At 38.3% G+C, this 18,958-nt stretch overlaps 1 protein-coding gene across 3 annotated transcripts in view; it reads right to left on the bottom strand.

Moving 5' to 3' along the window:
* The window catches only part of ADGRA3 (adhesion G protein-coupled receptor A3), a 136,245-nt gene that overhangs the window by 56,949 nt on the left and 60,338 nt on the right, over positions 1 to 18,958 (bottom strand). For all 3 annotated transcript variants that reach the window (XM_023253254.2, XM_045056541.1, XM_045056542.1), the window contains exons 5-10: positions 17,979 to 18,050; positions 15,978 to 16,138; positions 12,665 to 12,878; positions 7,290 to 7,454; positions 4,647 to 4,848; positions 3,562 to 3,717 (exon numbers count right to left, since the gene is read on the bottom strand). In XM_023253254.2, the coding sequence (XP_023109022.1) occupies positions 3,562 to 3,717; positions 4,647 to 4,848; positions 7,290 to 7,454; positions 12,665 to 12,878; positions 15,978 to 16,138; positions 17,979 to 18,050 (970 nt within the window). The remainder of the gene's footprint in view (positions 1 to 3,561; positions 3,718 to 4,646; positions 4,849 to 7,289; positions 7,455 to 12,664; positions 12,879 to 15,977; positions 16,139 to 17,978; positions 18,051 to 18,958) is intronic.

The raw sequence follows: 18,958 nt of genomic DNA, 5'->3' as shown, positions 1-18,958 counted from the left end.
ACAAAAGGACCCACTTTTACCACACTTATTCAATGTAGTACAAGAAGTCCTACCTACAAAAACCAAGCTAGAAAAAAATTAAAAGGCATCACAATTGGAAACAAAGAAGTAAACTGTCTCTATTTACAGAGGACATAATTTTATATACAGAAAATCCTAAAGACCTAACAACAAAAAAAACCTGTAATTCAGTAAAGTTGAATTCAGTAAAGTTGCAGGACACAAAATTAACATTAAAACTCAGTAGTATTTCTACACACTAACAATGAATTTTACAAAAATGAAATAAAGAAATCAATCCCAGGGCACCTGGATGGCTCAGTCAGTTGAGTGTCCAACTTTTAGTTTCAGCTCAGGTCATGATCTCACAATTTTTAAGTTTGAGCCTGTCATCGGGCTCTGGGGTGACAGCACAGAACCTGCTTGGGATTCTCTCTTTCTGCCCCTCCCCTGTTCACTGTCTGTCTGTCTGTCTGCCTCTCTCTCCCTCTCTCAAAATAAATAAATAAACTTAAAAAATGTTTTAATTAAAAAAATTTTTTTAAAGAAATCATTTCCATTTACAATAATTTCAAAAACAATAAAATACTTAGGAATATATTTAATGAAGTGAAAGTTCTCTACCTTGAAAACTACAAGACACCAATGAAAGAAGTCAAAGAAAATACAAATAGATGGAAAGGTATCTCATGTGCATGGACTATAAGAATATTGTTAAAATGTCAACACTACCAAAAGGTATCTATAGATTCAATGCCATCCCTATCAAGATTCCAAAGGCAGTTTTTACAGAAGTAGAAAAAAATACTCCTAAAATTTACATGGAAACACAAACGACCCTGAATAGCCAAGAGAATATTGAGAAAAAACAAAGAAGGAGGCATCATACTTGCAGATCTCAAGCTATACTATAAAAGCTATAGTCATCAAAACAGTATGGTGTTGGCATAAATACAGACAAACAGACCAATGGAACAGAAACAAGAGCCCAGCTTATACAGTCGACTAATATTTGACAAGGGAGCCACAATACTCAATGAAGAAAAGACAGTCTCTTCACAATGCATGGTGTTGTGATAACTGTATATTAAAATGGAAAAGAAAGAAACTGAACCCCTATCTCACATTCCTCACAAAAATTAAGTGAAAATGGATTAAAGACTTAAATGAAAACCTGAAACCATGAAACTCCAAGAAGACAGAAATAAAGCTCCTTGACATAGGTCTTAGTAACGATTTTCGGATATGACATCTAAAGCACAAACAACAAAATCAAAAATAAACAAATGGGACTGCATCAAACTAAAAGGCTTCTGCATAGCAACAGAAACCATCCACAAAGTGAAAAGACAACCTAGTTGCTTACAGAATGGGAAAAAAATATGTGCAAACCATTTATCTGGTAAGGGGTTAATATGCAAAATATATAAAGAACTTCCATAACTCAATAGCAAAAAAAAAAAAAAAAAAAAAAAAAAAACCCACAATTAAATAATAAGCAAAGGACCTAATAGACATTTCTCCAAAGAAGATATATGAAAGGCCAAGAGGTACATGAAAAGGTCTTCAACATCACTAGTCATCAGGGAAATGCAAATTAAAAGCATAATGAGGTACCACTTCACACTTGTTAGAATGGCTACCACCAAAAAGACAAGAAAACACTGGCAAAAATATGGAGAAGGGGAACCTTTGTGCACTTGGTAGGAATGTAAATTTGTACAGTCACTATGCAAAACAATATGGAGGACCCTAAAAAATTTAAAAACAGAACTACCACATGATCCCAAAATTCCCTTCCAGAAATATATCCAAAGGAAACTAAAACCCTAGCTTGAAGATGGCTCTGCACCCCCACGTCCATAGCAGCATTATTTGTAATAACACAACCTATGATCCATTGAGGATGAAAGGATAAAGAAGTTGTGATATATATATACACAAAGGAATCATATTCAGCCATTTAAAAAATGAGGAAATCCTATCATTTATTCCAACATGGAGGGATCTTGAAGCCATTATGCTAAGTGAAATAAATCCGAGAAAGACAAATACAGCCTGATTTCATTTACATGTGGACAAAAAGAAACCTCACAGAAAAAGAACAAACCTGCGGTTACCAGAGGCAGAGAGTTGGGAGGGCAGGGGGCGGAACTGGAGGAAGGTGGTCAGAAGGTATAAATTTCCAGTTATAAGTACCAAGGATGTAGCGCACAAATGAAAACAGCTAACAGTGTCGCATGGTATATAGGAAAGTTATTAGAGTAAATCCCAACAGTTCCCATCACGTGAAGAAATTTGTTTTCTTCTTTTTTCTTTTTCTCTTTCTTTTCTTTCTATTGTATCTATATGGGAAGATGGATGTTAGCCTAATCTATCCTGATGGTCATTTTGCAACGTATGTAAGTTAAAGCATCATGGTGTACACCTTGAACTTATATACTGATGAGTGTCTATTGTCTCTCAATAAAACTGGGTGGTGGGGGAAGAGAAAGAGAAGGATAAACACATGTCTGTGTAGACAGGAGAAACCCCAGAATGCCTGGGAATAGTTCTAGCCAAACCACAATGTGGAGGCAGGAAGTTGCTCTCTCACAGGCTGGCTCTGCTCTATCACGTACCTTAATTCCCAAGAACGGATTGTTCACCTCTAACAACAGATTACTATGGTAAATGCAGCATACATTTCTCAATACTTTGGAAATTAAAAGGTACACTTAATTAAAATAGAGCAAACATAAAGATGCTTTAGAAATACAGATTCAGGGGGCGCCTGGGTGGCTCAGTCGGTTAAGCGGCCGACTTCGGCTCAGGTCGTGATCTCGCGGTCCGTGAGTTCGAGCCCCACGTCAGGCTCTGTGCTGACAGCTCAGAGCCTGGAGCCTGTTTCAGATTCTGTGTCTCCCTCTCTCTGACCCTCCCCCATTCATGCTCTGTCTCTCTCTGTCTCAAAAATAAATAAATGTTAAAAAAAAAAAAATTTAGAAATAGAGATTCAGGGGCGCCTGGGTGGTTCAGCTGGTTAAGTGTCCAACTCTTGGTTTTGGCTCAGGGTCATCATCTCAGTTTGTGGGTTTGAGCCCCGCATCGGGTTCCACACTGACAGTACGGAGCCTGCTTGGGATTCTCTCTCTCCCTCTCTCTGCCCCTCCCCTGCTTGCTCTCGCTCTCTCTCTCTCTCTCTCTCTCTCTCTCTCTCTCTCTCTTTCTCTCTCTCAAAATAAGTAAACTTTTCTTTAAAAACTACAGATTCAGGGGCACCTGGGTGGCTCAGTCAGTTAAGCGTCCGACTTCAGCTCAGGTCACGATCTCACCGTTCTTGAGTTCAAGCCCTGCGTCAGGTTCTGAGCTGAGCGCTCGGAGCCTGAAGCCTGCTTCGGATTCTGTGTCTCCCTTTCTCTCTGTTCTTCCCCCATTCATGCTCTGTCTCTCTCTGTGTCTCAAAACTGAATAAAAGAGTTAAAAAAAATTTTTTTAAATAAATACAAACTACAGATTCAACTCTACCACATGACTATTTGTTGACATGCTATATGCTACAAATGTGAACCAGAAAAATACCTCTTTGGACTTCTCCTCTTTGGTAAATCTTCCAAACTTTTCTATCATCTCAGCCACAAATATAACATCCATCTTGTCAGAAAAATTGGCAGCTTCCACAGTGTAAGCCAGTAACTGTCGGGCTGTGGCCACAGCATTAGTAAGATTGAGAGGCATCTGTATTTAAAAAGGCAAAAAATCTGGCATTTTATCTTTGCATTCAAAACATGGCAATGAATTCAAAGTCTTTATCATTTATCACCAGGACCTTCTTAAAATGCTTTTTCAAAGCTGAGAAAACTGGAATTATAATGGTAACCAACCTAAAGGCAAATTTTTTTTTTTAACTTTAAATGAAACACAGTAATACATGAAAACACCTCTGGTAAACACACAACACCATCTCTTCTTCTCTGCTTATCCAAATTCTACACATACTCGATTCCAATTGCTTAGTAAAGCCTTCCCTGAGTATTCCAACTGGGAGGGATCAATAACTCCCCTGGAGCCCCAATGCACGAGAGTATGAAGCACTTACTGAACATGTATCTATACTGCCATGCTCTGCCGGTAATGTTTTACATTTGCTTATTTATTGACTTAAACACAACTCCGCACCAACCATTACACCAAGGGTATAACAGCTACCAAGGAGCACAAGAAAATGTGTCACAGGGAGGCCATGTTCCCGCTGCTTACAATGTGGTCAGGTTTAAAAGGATGCACAGGAGAGAATACAAGAAAAGACATACGAGTACAAGTATAACAAGGGATCACTCGTGACAAAGAGATTATAAAAGGAACCCAACAGGTGGCTTCCCAGATGGATTTGAAGGATGGCTGGGAATTCGGTCTAGTGAATATAGATGATAAAGATATTCAAACAAAGGCACCGAGTCAGGCAGTGACTGGAAAGGAAAATCGACACCACAGAGGGCCTTGAATACCGGTTGAGGTGACAAAGCCTAATCCCCAAGACAGAGCAACTGAATGGAAACACCAAATCCTTGTGCTTTACTCGTATTTAAAACACACACAAACACACACCTGGCATTTCAACGAAAATAAATTAACCACCTCAGTCAACGTGAAGACTCTCTAGTTACCTGATTAAACATATAAAGAACTCTAGTGACATCATTTGCATACTGGCAGCGAGAATAATCATCATCCGCCCAGAAGCCGCCTCTGTCACATCTGCGCCAAGCCTTTCTCTCATCCTGCGGGTTTCCAGGGTAGATCCCACTGCCATGGATGTTCCGAGTACACTGAAGGTACGCAGTGATGCCTGCCAACGTTCTGGGCCATCTAGAGAGACGAAGACAAAACTGTATGAAAACACTCACGTGGAACACAACCAAATGGGGAAGAAAATCAAGGATGACAACAGGTCACGTATAATCAGAGAGAAAAATCAAGAAGAAACAAATTCCTCTCGGAACAAAGACTTTACAAAAAAGGTTAAGCATGAACTGAACTGTTTTAAACCATCAGCCACATATATTTTAATACCATAGCACACTTCCCCAAAATTTTCTAAATATTGCTATAAACACACAGGGAAACTGTCTTAAAAAAGAAAATCCCACATACGGCACAGAGTCAGCAGATGTGCAGACAAGAGTCACCACAGCAGGGCCAGGATGGCTCTCCTTAGAAAGGCCTGCTGGGACAACTGGGGACTTGGGAGTATTTGGGACTTGCAGTATTCCCACGAACAGTGAACTGGAGGGCTGTTCACCGTGCCTAGGCTGTTGGGACACACCGCAGGGATTAGGCTGAAACTTGCTTTCTTCCTGGGAGTCTGAAATTTTGGTACATGCCAGGCAGAGGGTGCCTACACGGCCAGCAATAAGAACTCGGTGTGCTGAGTTTCCCACGGGCTTCCCTGAGCAACAAGGCTGCATAGAGGCTGCTGCCTTTTCATGGCTGAAGGAGGAGCATGCTGTGTGTGATCTTCATGGGAGGGAAAGAGCAGGAAGAAGCCTGCACGTGGATCTCTCCAGAATGCACCTCGGTCCGTCCCCTGGTTATCCTGCTATGTGTCTTACTACATCACTATAATGCATCTTAGCTGTGACCGCAATGACAAGCTGAGTCCACGCGAGTCCTCCTAGCAAACCTCTGCACTTGGGGGTGGCCCAGCAGACCTCCAACACGACACACGAATGAATTTATCTGGGAGAAACTGCTCCCTATGCAAGTGGCATGGATTGCCACTAACAGCTGGGAGAAATCTTTGTCATTTGAGCTCCATTTCTCCAAAAGTGGGACTGAAGTGAATATATTTAATAAAAGTTACAGCTGACCTGTAACGCAGGAACTGATAAATTACAGCATCAGTCATGCTGAAATATAATTCATCACCGAAATCTGCATAAACAGACTAAGCAACACTAAACTAAATCTTATTAATGCAGTGAAAGTCCAATCGTGTAATATACTAAGGAGTGTCGAAAGCTAATTCATTAATCAGTTAAATAATTAGATTCTTCTATTTTTAAATTTGTAAAATACTCCAATTAGATTCTTCTATTTTAAAATTTGTAAAATACTCCAATTATGAGTAGGAAGAGAAAATCCACCATAAATAGAAAACATCATGAGCACGTAATAAAAAATGCAGAATAGAACAAAATTCCCAAATGTTGTCTATTTTGCTTTAAAGTATACAGTGTAAATATTATCTGTTAACAGTTAATCTACATAAAGGACTTAGCTCTTGGCAATAATAAAATGCTAATTTCCATATACTCAGGTCAAAGAGATTTTTTTAAAGGACAAAAAGACAGTTTTTTAAAAAAGCCATGAAGAAGCAGCTGAGCTAAAGATGTTGCGTTGCTTCTTCACCTTGGGTTTAAAAGACTAATATCCAAGGGTTTTCTTTCCCTTAAAAGTTGGGCAAAAGGAGCACCAATCAAAGACAGTGCAAACTGGGTATTCAACACACTATTTTTGCTGCTTTCAAGAGCAGACATATTTCCCTACATTTACATCAACTATAAAGTCATTATTAAATTCCTAAACATAAAGAACATTAAATAAATAATATAAAGATGCTTTTTAAAAACCTTGAAAAGTTAAGGAGAGTCTAAGGTAAAAGTTGTTACCTCCCACAAATTCTAAATTTTCTATTTAAAAAAACTGTAATACTTAACCCCTTCTGCTGATCTCAACACAGAGCCCACCACCAGTGGCTCCGAAGGTTTCAGGCCATCTGAAAAGCTTTCATTCCCCAATGTCCTTCTGGCTTAATTGTCAGAAAAACCAAATTGGGGAGGAAAAAGGGACATGGGTTTCTCCTAATTCTCATGTCTACTAAACTGCCAATAGGTAAAAGTAACTTAGCAATATGAAGCAAAGTTCATCCATAAAAGAGCCCCTGAAAAAAACAGGACATACCATTAGCCTGTCTGGATTTCACAGTTTTAGTAGAATTTCCAAAACGTTTCCCTAAAGTAGTGGTCCTTAACTTTTACAACAAACTATTAAACATGAAACACTCTGCCTGCAGAGGCTGTTAAATCCACATATCTGAGATAAAATGCAGGCACCTTTTTTTCTTAATCTTCATAAATGAGTCTGGAATCACTGTTCTAAAGGGTAGTCCTAAGATACGTAAGGATATGTATATGAACATGCATGTATTTCTCAAATTTTCTTCTTCAGAACAGGAGACCATGATGCACCTTTAGGAATAAAAACAGATGTGGGCAAATCACTTTTCCAGCACTTTCCATGTCACTGACCTGAAATCACCTTTATTGTTTACCACCCTCTCGGGAGGACAGTACTGTGCAGAGCTTTCTAATACCACAATATCGACGGTTCTCGTATTGTTCCCGCGTTTGGTCTGGACATGACAGCCCCAATTTCCAGTCGATCCAGCCTGAATGTTAGAAATGGTGAGGGCACTGCATGAAGAAAGATTTTAAAAAGAGAGAAAATATGGTTAGACCAAAAAAGGGAGACAATCAGGCTTCTATCATTCACTTAGCAAATACGTCTGAATACACACTGTGGGCAAAGCACTTGCCAGATTAAAAGCAAATTTAAAATGATCCCTCCAGGGGCGCCTGGGTAGCTCAACTGGTTAAGCACCCGACTTTGGCTCAGGTCACGATCTCGGGGTTTGTGAGTTCAAGCCCCGCCGTCGGGCTCTCTGCTGTCAGCACACAGCCTGCTTCAGATCCTCTGTCTCCCTCCCTCCCTCTCTCTCCCTCACATGCCCCTCTCACCATGCTAGGATAAATGTTAAATATTTATATATATATATAGACATACATATATATGTATATATGTACATATATATGTACATATGTAAAATATATATATAAATGATCCCTCCATTTAAGTATTTCAGCAGCAAGTCAAGATGAACAGATAAAAAGCTCCTGAAAACACTAGGGTTAGAGCTGTACCAGAAGTATGAACAGGGTGCCTGGGTGGCTCCGTCAGGTAAGCAACCAACTCGACCTCAGCTCAGGTCATGATCTCACAGTAGTGAGAGAGAGTGCTGACAGCACGGAGCCTGTTTAGGATTCTCTCTCTCTCTCTCTCTCTCTCTCTCTCTCTCTCTCTCTCTCTGCCCCTCCTCGTTCTCTTTCTCTCAAACAAACATTAAAAAAAAAAAAAAGGTACGAACAAAGTGACAGTGAGATGGGACATCATGCCTGACACTTCTCCCACCAGAAAGAGGAAACCAGGATGCAGCCAGGCAGGGCAACAGCCTAAGTGCAAAGGCAGAAACATGGCGGCACATTCTTCGGCAAAACTAATGGAGACGTTTCCAGGTTACGTGTACCTTTCCACTGATTTGAAGGAAAATAGTCAAGCATGAAGGAAGGAGATTAATATTATGAAGTGAACAATTAAGAAAGTATTTAAGGTAAAATACTTTGTGGGAAGAATTCATTAAGTCTCTACAAAGATTTAATAAATTACCAACTAATGCTTTCACAAAAGGAGTTTTCCATGTAAAGGTATACTTCAATTTATGAAACAGCTATATTTCTAAATAGCTGTCAGTAAATTCAATTTTCAAGATGAAATCATAGTTCTCTAATATAAAACCTATTAATTAAAGAGCAAATGTCAGAAACTTCAATTAGCCTTTCTCCCCACCATATGACCCACTATGCTATGCTTTTATGTAAATAGAAAATTAAGAGATAATTAGACATAAAGGATGTATCATTTTAATTAACTGACAAAATTATGTCTTGAAGTTAATACACGTTTTTCCAGTCTCCTAAATCATTAATGGCTATACAACATCATATGTTCTAATAAAGACTTTGAGGCACTGTTACTCTGAATCAAAGAAAATGTTTATCATCTTTGTTAATTAAGTCAGTGAACAAATCAACACACTGTAATAAATATATTCCAAATAAAGTACTAAAAGTACTAAATATACTCCAAATAAAGTCCACAAAAAGTACCTTACATTAAATTTAAATAACCAAATTCTAAAATAACCAATCACTCTCTAATCCAGAGGTCCCCAAACTTTCTTGGTCCACAGCACCTTCACTGACAAGAAAATGTTATGCAGAGCCCCAAGCCCAAAAGAAATACCTACAATGGTCCAATTACTAAATTAAATCCCAGAATTGTGTATCGATGTCCTAATATCTTAAGAGCCATTTGAAAAAATAATGCACAACAATCCAAGGTAAATATTTCATTCTTCAATGACCACAATTACTTCCTGATGGGTTGTGTCTGTCTTTTGAGCACTCCAAAATTAACCAAATGTCAGATACAGATCAAACGATACCCTTATTTCACGTTCCACAATGACTTTCACACAGTACCTGCTTTGCACCATATTAATCACCCAAAACTCGGTACCCTTAAAGTATGGCGCGACAGAAAGGAATCCAGCATGATCGAATGATACTGTAACTGCCTCAAGTTGGTCCAACAAATGTCAAGTATCCCCACGCTTCTTCAAAACCTTAAAACAGGGGTGCCTGGGTGGCTCAGTCGGTTAAGAACCTGACTCTGGGTTTCGCTCAGGACATGATCTCATGGTTCATGAGTCTGAGCCCCATGTTGGGCTCTGTGCTGACAGCGTGGAGCCTGCTTGGGATTCTCTGTCTCCCTCTCTCTCTGCCCCACCCCGACTGTCTCTCAAACACAGATAAATAAAGTTTAAAAAAGAAAAAACTTACAATACCCCACAGCACCTCTGTAAACTCACTGTGATGTCCCAGGGCACTTCAGCACCCCCGCTGGGAGCGAAGGTCCTAACACATTCTGCCAACATGCTTTTAAAGATAACCTTTAGCCACACCTTCAATGCTTTAAACCAATCATCAGAATAAACTTTTCGGGAATCCTCAAGGCAGCATATTTGGAAATTTAAGGAGGAAGAAGCAGCTTCAATTTTATCTTTGAGGAAAAGTGCAAACTCTGATTCTTACCAAGGGAGAATGGATAACATGAGAAAAACCACTGAAGAACAAACAAGTATCTCAGGTTAACCAAATTGATAACCATCATTTCCTTTTCCTGCAACTCCTTTACTATTCGGAGGCAAATTTTGGGTAAAGGACTTCATATGAAAGATTTTCACATTAGTCAAGTGTCCCTCCCAAAAAAACTATTAGGCAAGGACCTTAGAATTAATTTTTGGTCCTGCTTACAAAGAATTTAAAGTATGACCTGCAGAAATAAATGTATAAAGTTAATCTAGTTACTTTATAATTGCAAAATGTAAAGAGTACTAAATGATTGAGAGCCTTTTTGTTTAAAAAAAGGTTCTATATATTTTAATATGTTATTGTTGCTATATCATATCTCAATTATTGTCTATTCATATAATAAACAGCTTAAAGCACATAACTCCATGAGTTTTAACATATGTACAGTGCTTGTGAAATTATCACAACACAAGTGAGGTAACAATTAGTCTTCTCACTGGGACTTAAACTGTTTCTAACAATCTCACTCCCTAATTAAAAAAAATAAATAAATAAAATAAACCTCTGATTCTGGGAAGAGCAGGGCGGGCAGCTCTATGAAACTACCCTCCTTGCAGTTAACAATTATACACTCTGGACAAACTACAACAAGACGCCTGTCTCAACACACGGTCAGTGATCCAAGGCAAGCAGAAACCGGAGAGAAGCTGACACCTGGAAGAAGGGATCAGCACCGGGGAGTAAGACCAGGAAGGTGTTTTAATGGCTTTTACCCAAGGACAGGCCCCACTCAAATAGAAATTCACAGTCTTACTTGTTGAAAAATCAGAGGACAGAGGTAGACAGGAACCTGGCTGGAAGCCCAAACTTCTGCATAGAACATCTACCCGGATCTCTAACTGGCCCCTGACAGAGTGGGCACCAAGCAGACTTCAGATGCTGCCCAGCACAGAAAAGACAGAAGTAGGAGTTTGAGTTTAGCCAAACTAAATGCCTGAGGGAACAAAAACCAGCTGACTTCAAGCAAATGGAAGAGAACCCAGAGTCAGGGGTTTGTAAACTTTTTCTTCAAAGGCCACACAGTAATTATTTCAGGCTTTGCTGGCCAAGAAGCAACATTGAAAATATTATATTGGTACTTATGTAACTATTCACAAACGTTAAAAATATTCTTAGCCCACAGGCCCATCAGGCCAGGTGTGGACCATAGGCTGTACTTTGCCAGCTTCTCTGTAGTGAATCATTCACACTGTCCAGGATAGAATCCAACATTATTAGACACATGAACAATATTTTTTTCTTATTTATTTATCTTGAGAGAGATGGTGCAGGTGGGGGAGGGGCAGAGAGCAAGAGGGAGAGAGAGAACCCCAAGCAGGTTCCCCATGCCAACCCAACAAGGGCTTGAACCCACAAACCATGAGATTATGACCAAGCCAAAGTCAGATGCTTAACCAACTGAGCCACCCAGGCACCTCAACATTTTTTAAATAATAAAATATAAAACATATTCAAAAGCAAAGAAGACAGTGGTGATGATTCCAAGATAACCTAGATATTGGAAATAGCAGGCGAGAATTTAAAAGCATCTATTATAAATATGTTAGAAGACACAAAGAAAAATATGCTTCTAATAAACAGACAGGAAATCTCAGGAGGAAAACAAAAATTGTAAAATAGAATATTCTATCCCCGAAATTCTCAGGATTCTCCAGTCAGAATGCCTTTATTTTCTTGATAATTTTTTTTAATGGCACCTCTTTGAATCTGCAATGATATTACCCTAAGTTGCTCTAAAAGAGTTTGGAAGCTACAGACATATTCTTAAATAGATAGAAGTAGGAAGAATAAATAGTAAGAAGGGTGGCTCAGTCGCTTAAGCATCTGACTCTTGATTTCGGCTCAGGTCATGATCTCTCACAGTTGTGAGACTGAGCCCCACGATGCACTCTGCACTGGACGTGGAACCTGCTAAAATTCTCTCTCCCTCTCACTCTGCCTCTCCCCCACTCACACCTGTGCACACACACTCTCTCTCAAAAAAAAAAAAAAAAAAAAAAAAAAAAAAAAAGAACGAAATTGGTAGGAAGGAAAAAAAGAGAGAGACACAAGAGAGAAGAAAAAAGAAAATTCAATGCCTACAGGTTAAGATTTTACCAAAATAAAATATATAGTGATAATATCATATATTTTCACTCTGTTTTTTTTATACTTTATAACACTCATTCAAATCAATGATTTTGGTGATCATACCAGTCATTGGGTTAACAGGACAGGTGTTAAATCTTTTATACTGATGGAGGAGAGAAAGGAAATACAGTATCTTAAACTGTAGCATTAACCTACGGTGAAAATTAGGTGATTGCTAAATGTGAAAATCTGAGTTTAGCAGCAGTAAATGGTTAGAAATTAAGTTTGGCACAAAAAGTTTACATTTTTCCTCCTAAAACTTTTAACAAAAACAGTCTCCAACTTTTTAACAGTGTTTCCCTTTCTTCCTATACTTTTCTGCTCCACAACTGGATGACAAAGGTAGCTATTTAATTTCCGGAAATGAGTAACAATCAGGAAAAGGAAAACCAAATGTTTGTATTTTTAAATGCAAGAAGATAAAATATTAGTTCAAATTCTAACACTTCAATTCTGAAATACAGAAAATCCACGGAGACGATTCCTCATCTAAAAAAGTTTACCTGGCAATCAACGAGCAGTTGTGAATCATGTTCTTTTCCACAAAGATACCTTGAGATTCATCAGTTTCAACTATGCGTCCATCCTGATACCACAACACTTGCATGTCCTGATCAATATATGAAGCCATACACTGGAAGGGAAGGCTGTCTCCTTCAAACACAACTTGACGATGAGAAGGAGTCATGTAGAAAGATGGTAATTCAAGGGGTGGATCTACAGACCATAAAACAAAGACTCAGGAAACAGATACCACACTATATTCACTTCCAGAGTTAAAAGCTATTGAAACTCTTTTTGGGGGGGGCCGCTGGGGTGGCGCAGCCAGTTAACCGTCCAACTTTGGCTCCAGTCATTCATGATCTCACGGTTCATGAGTTTGAGCCCCGTATCGGGCAATGTGCTGACAGCTCAGAGCCTGGAGCCTGCTTCAGATTCCGTGTGGGTCTCTCTCTCTTTCTCAAAAATAAATATACACAGAAAGAAAAAACTCTATTATGAAAACAAAATTTTTTAATTTATTTTTAACGTTTACTTATGTTAAAGAAAGACAGAGAGAGAGAGAGAGAGAGAGAGAGAGAGAGAGAGCATGCGCGCGCAAGCGTGTGCATAAGCGGGAGAGGGGTAAAGAGAGAGGGAGACACAGAATCCAAAGCAAGCTCTAGGCTCTGAGCTTGTCAGCACAGAGCCTAAAACAGGGCTCCAATTCACGAGCTGTGAGATCCCAACCTGATTTGAAGTTGGATGCTTAACCAACTAAGCCACCCAGGTACCCCCAAAGCGATAGAAATTCTAATTAAAATGTTTTAAATGAAAAAAACAAATTTTCCCCAGTGACCAGCATTTTCATGCTAGCACCAACAAGGCTCCTACTGAGATAAGTGGCTCCTAAATGAAAACAAAATTAGTAAAATTAAAATGAAACCATTTCATAATCAGTTCTGACATTTAAAGTTGTTCCTGTTTTGTGGTATCTAAGCAATTACTAAGAAAAATTGTAAAATAATACTTAAATCTGGAGAATGGAGCTGGTGATAAGTAAATACTGATAGACATACAATTTTAGAATACATTTAGAAGACAGCATTACCTTTGATTAAACCACTGCTTTCTGCTTACATAAGTGATGAATACTCACTGAGAAAACTTAGAACATTTAAAGAAAAGGGAAAGAAAAATCTTTTAAGGTCCCACATATCATCATCATTTTAACAAGCTGATATGGGGTGCCTGGGTGGCTCAGGTGGTTCAGCGTCCAACTCTTGGTTCTAGTTCAGGTCATGACCTCATGGTTTGTGAGTTCGAGCCCCATGTCGGGCTCTACATTATCAGCATGGAGCCTGCTTGGGACTCTCTCTCTCCCTGCCCCTTTGCTGCTCATGTGCACTCTCTCTCTCTCAAAATAAATAAACTTAAAAAAAAAAAAAAGATTAATTAAAAAAATAAAAGCTGATATATTTCCTTCCAGTCAGAAAAATAACAGGGAGGAATTCTAAATATATGTGCAAAACTATACACAAATACCATGGGCTCATTAAAGGCCTTTAGAATACTTAGTCCACTGTCTACTACTTTTACCTGTATGTACTCTATCCTCTCTTTTATTTTTATTTTTTTAAGTTTATTTATTTATTTTGAGAGAAAGAAAGAGAGAGAGAGGAGAGAACACAAAGAGGGGAGGGCAGAGAGAGATGGAGAGAGAGAATCCCAAGCAGGCTCCGCACAGCATGGAGCCCAATGTGGGGCTCAAACCACGAACCACGAGATCATGACCCGACCCAAAGTCAGATGCTTAACCAAATGAGCCACCAGGTGTCCAAGTTGTGGTCTATCCTAAAGAGTAACAGCACATATGCAAACACGCATACAAAGAAATGAATCCTTGGAAATTATTAACAAACTAAATAGGCAGTAATAAGGAAGCGGTCAAGTTACAGCTACATCTGAATCATGTACTGGTATGCATCTCTTTTATATGATGAGGAAATGGGTTTACCTCATCTCCAGTTTTAAAAAGTTACAAAATATTATTAGAGTATGATGAGGTTTTGGTCAAAACACAGGAAAAGGATGAAGAAAATATACTGAGTTATCTTTGACAACAGCTACCTTTGGGAATGCAAGCATGGGCTTTTTTGGGTTTGTTTTTAATTTTTTTAGTGTTTATTTATTTTTGAGAGACAGAGCACAAGCAGGGGAGGGGAAGAGAAAGAGGGAGACACAGAATCCAAAGGAGGCTCCAGTCTCCACACTATTAGCACACAGCTCATTGTGGGGCTTGAACTCACGAACCATGAGATCATGACCTGAGCCGAAGTTGGATGCTTAACCAACTGAGCCACCCAGGCACCCCATATGTTTGCTTCTTTTAGTGTCTTTTCTCTTCCAGCTTTATTGAGGTATAACTGACAGAACTATAATATATTTTTCTGTTTATTTTATTCTTCCCACCCATGTTTAAAACTGTAAGATATTTAAAGTGTACATCATGATGATTTGATATATGTATATGTTATTTCTTTTCACAAATCTTAATTTTCATCTAATGAGCATATTTTACTTGTGAAACTACAACAATAAAGATAATAAAGAAAAAATGTAAACAAGTATAGAACTGCTTATTTCCAGACACAAAGTCTGGAATCTCCTCTTATCATTTTAAGGAATATTTTTGGTTTATGTGTATTTTTTTTTCTTTTAATAACTATGTTGTATTTCCCTCAAGTCTTCAAATACTCTTCAAAATTATGAATTTTAATAGCTGCATTATTATAAATAGATGTGTCACAAGTAATTCAATCAATCCCCTATTTCTGAGGATTGAAGATATGCTTATACTTAAATACTGACTAACATAGCTGATCATTTCCTAAGAATTACACCCTCCTATAGAATCACTGGATTAAATTGTATCAAATTTTTGAGAACACCGATACATACTGCCAAAGTATATGTCAAAAAGGCTCTATTAATTCACACTCCTACCAACAAGTAGTATGATTGCAACCTCAGATTTTTTTTTTTTACTATCAAATTCCTGATTTGCCAACTGATAGAAAATTTGAAGATTGTCTGAACTTGCTTTTCGTACAGAAAGCCGTTCAAAACCTAAGAACTTTAAACACCCATCCAAAACTGTTTTATCCGGTTGACTTAACTATTCACATACACTAAATATGTATTATCAGATCCATGAAGAGTAACAGTTGTAATCAGTTCCATCACAGTGTGAAGAGAACTTCACAGTTTGTCAAGAAAAAGACAGTGGCAAGTAAAATATGGCAAACACTTTCCCTCTTTCTCTTTCTCTCTTACCACACGTCAACAACTCCTGCTTCACACCCGTGACTGGCTGGGCCTGAAGAGACTTAGGATAAACACACCGCGTGTCCCGGACAGTGATGTTTCTCTCCTTTACCCAGCGATGCATCCACAGTATATTACAATCACACAAAAGATACTCAGTCTGAAACTCTCTGTAACACACAAAATTCGAATTAGTGATTACAGTGAATGTAATAAAATGGCATGTTTGCTTTATACTGCTGGCTTCTGCTTTGACAAGTATACTGGTGCTCACCCTGGGATGCCTGGGGCACAAACCACCCACCGGTTGTGTTCTCCTTGCTAATGAGAGGACAGGAGGAATGGCTGACCCCAGCCCTACCCCCCTGCTAATCCTGAGACTGACCGCTTCAGATCAAAGCTGGTATGCAAACAAAATCTACACATCATCCCTCTTCTATGTAACAGGCTCCTGAATCCCAGGGTCTAGAATAGCAAACCTTCACCTTCTGTGCCTATCAAACTTCTACCCATTCATCAAAAAGCATGGGGACACGAACACATCATGTAATAGGGGGACAAAACATAGATACAACTAACACAGAACCTAACACAACCTGCACAAATAAATCAAAGTGTGCAAAGAACAAATGTAACATGTGTGTTCCTAGCACGGACCGTGCATCAGCACAGGCTTCATCTCATTAATTCTGGCCAAAAAAAAAAAAAAAAGGAGGTGGGATGAGTGATACACAAAAGAGAAAGTAAATTTTAGAAAACACTACGGAAGGACGACTGGACTGACTTCTAACCCCTAAGCACCACTTTCTGGTTGGTTTCCAGCACGCAGAGGTAAAAACACTAGCCATTTTTCCCAATTTTTGGATAAAAATACCTCCTACATTCCTACTGCCCAAGGTCTCAAAAGCCAGATTACTCTCCATAGTCCTTATTTTCTAAACTTACAGAAATGGTTGACTTGAGCCTACTACATATGCCAAATAGAGATGTTTTCATTCACTAAACAATGGTAATGGCAACAAAAAGAAAGACGAGACAGACTTTGATCCACGGTGGCTCTTCAAGTGGATACATGTGTCCATATCTATAATGGTGAGGAGCCAGACGAATGCCTAAGTATTAGCTACATCTCAGTGAAAACTGCTAAACAGTACACCTAGAAAATTAAAGGAGAAGGGCAGAGAAGAGACAGGGAAGGAAAGGTTAAAAAAAAAAAAAAAAATGGAGAAGACAAGGCACAGTAGGGAAGAAGACAGCATACACCAGATAGCGTCTGCAAGAGAAGACATTTTTCCCTGGAAAAATAATCAACCCCATAAATTATGCACAATAAAGATTTGAAAAACATTATATTTAACTGTATCTCCAATAGAAATTAGTATAACTTACAGTTTGAAATATATTATGGTTTAATGTGGAAATACAATTACCGTCAAAAGGAACTCCCATACAATCTCAGTTAATAAAACTGTTTTGGGAGGAAAAAAAAAAGATCAGCCAATTCTAAAGCTACAGAGAGCTATGTCAGTATGATCTTACGTTGGTTTCGTAAAGCAGGCATTCTACATAAACAATCCTAGAAATTTCAGTAATTAGTTGTGAATTCAGTTTAGGGAAAGGGTTACAAGATAAAAGTAAAACCCTAAAGTATAAAATATTCTTCACAATAGACTTTCATAGGGAAGGATATTTTATACTTTGAGGATTCAACTAGTCAAACAATCTTTTCTAATTTGAAAATAAAGTGAAAGAGAATGAATTGCCCATTTATTTACTCTAAATATAGAGACAGTATTCTAAGGAGAAAATGGCTGTCCCAGTCTGAAACACATTACTCTGGTTTATAGTATGCTTTTCAATGAGAATTCATGCTCTCAATTGAGAATCTAACTTTTGCAAAATTTCACATTTTCCCCATGAAGTCTCTTAAACCATATGATAACTGTTTTTAATTCTTAAAAAATCAAGATTTATTTTTCAAAACAGGAAAAAAAATTTTTTCTTACTTACAATGACCGTAATGAACCAAGATAATCAAAAGTTCCTTGAGATAATGAAGAAAACAAATTCCCTGAAAGGTTTCTGGGAAAGAAAAAAGAAAAAAAAAAGGAAATAATTTCATATAAAAAATACAATTATGTATCATTTTATACAATTTTCTAAAGTGTCCTACAATCACTTTATAATGTTATAAAGAATTTATGAAAGTTGTTTTAAATCTTATAAAAAGGAGCAAGTAGTAAATACTTTATCCAAGGATGAATAACTTTGTTCTCAGCCTATCTCAAGTAATAAAATTAAAGTTATTACTATCACATAGGATTTTCTACCAAATACCAGGCGAATCTAAAAGCTACCTTACTAATAAGGTAGAGCCTTAGTCATGCTCTAATTTTAAGTAAATCAGTCTTGGTATGTTAACTCCGCATCATGTAAGAAAGCAGAAATTTAAAAATCAGAAAAGGACAAGGACAAGGATGATCTGAATAATCATCAGCAGCAACCCACAGGAAGTGGATAAAAAATGTGAACAGAGTGGAAAGAGTCCAGGGTTTAAGACGGACATAATTCAGTGTGGGCCTTGGGCAAATTACTTAACCTATTTTGTTTCCTCCCCTTGTATCAGATGACTTTAATAAATACCTAACCCTTGCTGAGTTTTGTATGAATTAAACCCAGAACGTCCCATGCTACAATCTGAGTGGTTTGGTAAACCCAGAAGTATTCCGTGCTTGACCATAAGCTCCGGGAGCAGCAGGACTTGTGCGTCTTGTTTATCAGGGTACCCCTGGCAGCTAGTAACAAGCTGTGTACACAGTAGGTGCTCCGTGGTGGTGGCTGACTATTCGGGATGTGGACTCCACTTCAGGAGGCTCTGAATACTAAATCAGGACTGAGGGCACCGGAAAAATGGCAGGAAGGTCAACCCCCACAAGATCTGAAGATCTGTTCTCTGTCTATAGTACTATCAAGAATAGATACAATTTAGA

The sequence above is a fragment of the Felis catus genome, chromosome B1, assembly GCF_018350175.1.
Source record: "Felis catus isolate Fca126 chromosome B1, F.catus_Fca126_mat1.0, whole genome shotgun sequence".
NCBI lineage: Eukaryota > Metazoa > Chordata > Mammalia > Carnivora > Felidae > Felis > Felis catus.
The sequence above is the reverse complement of the archived record's forward strand: the minus strand, read 5'-3'. Positions and strand labels throughout refer to the sequence as shown.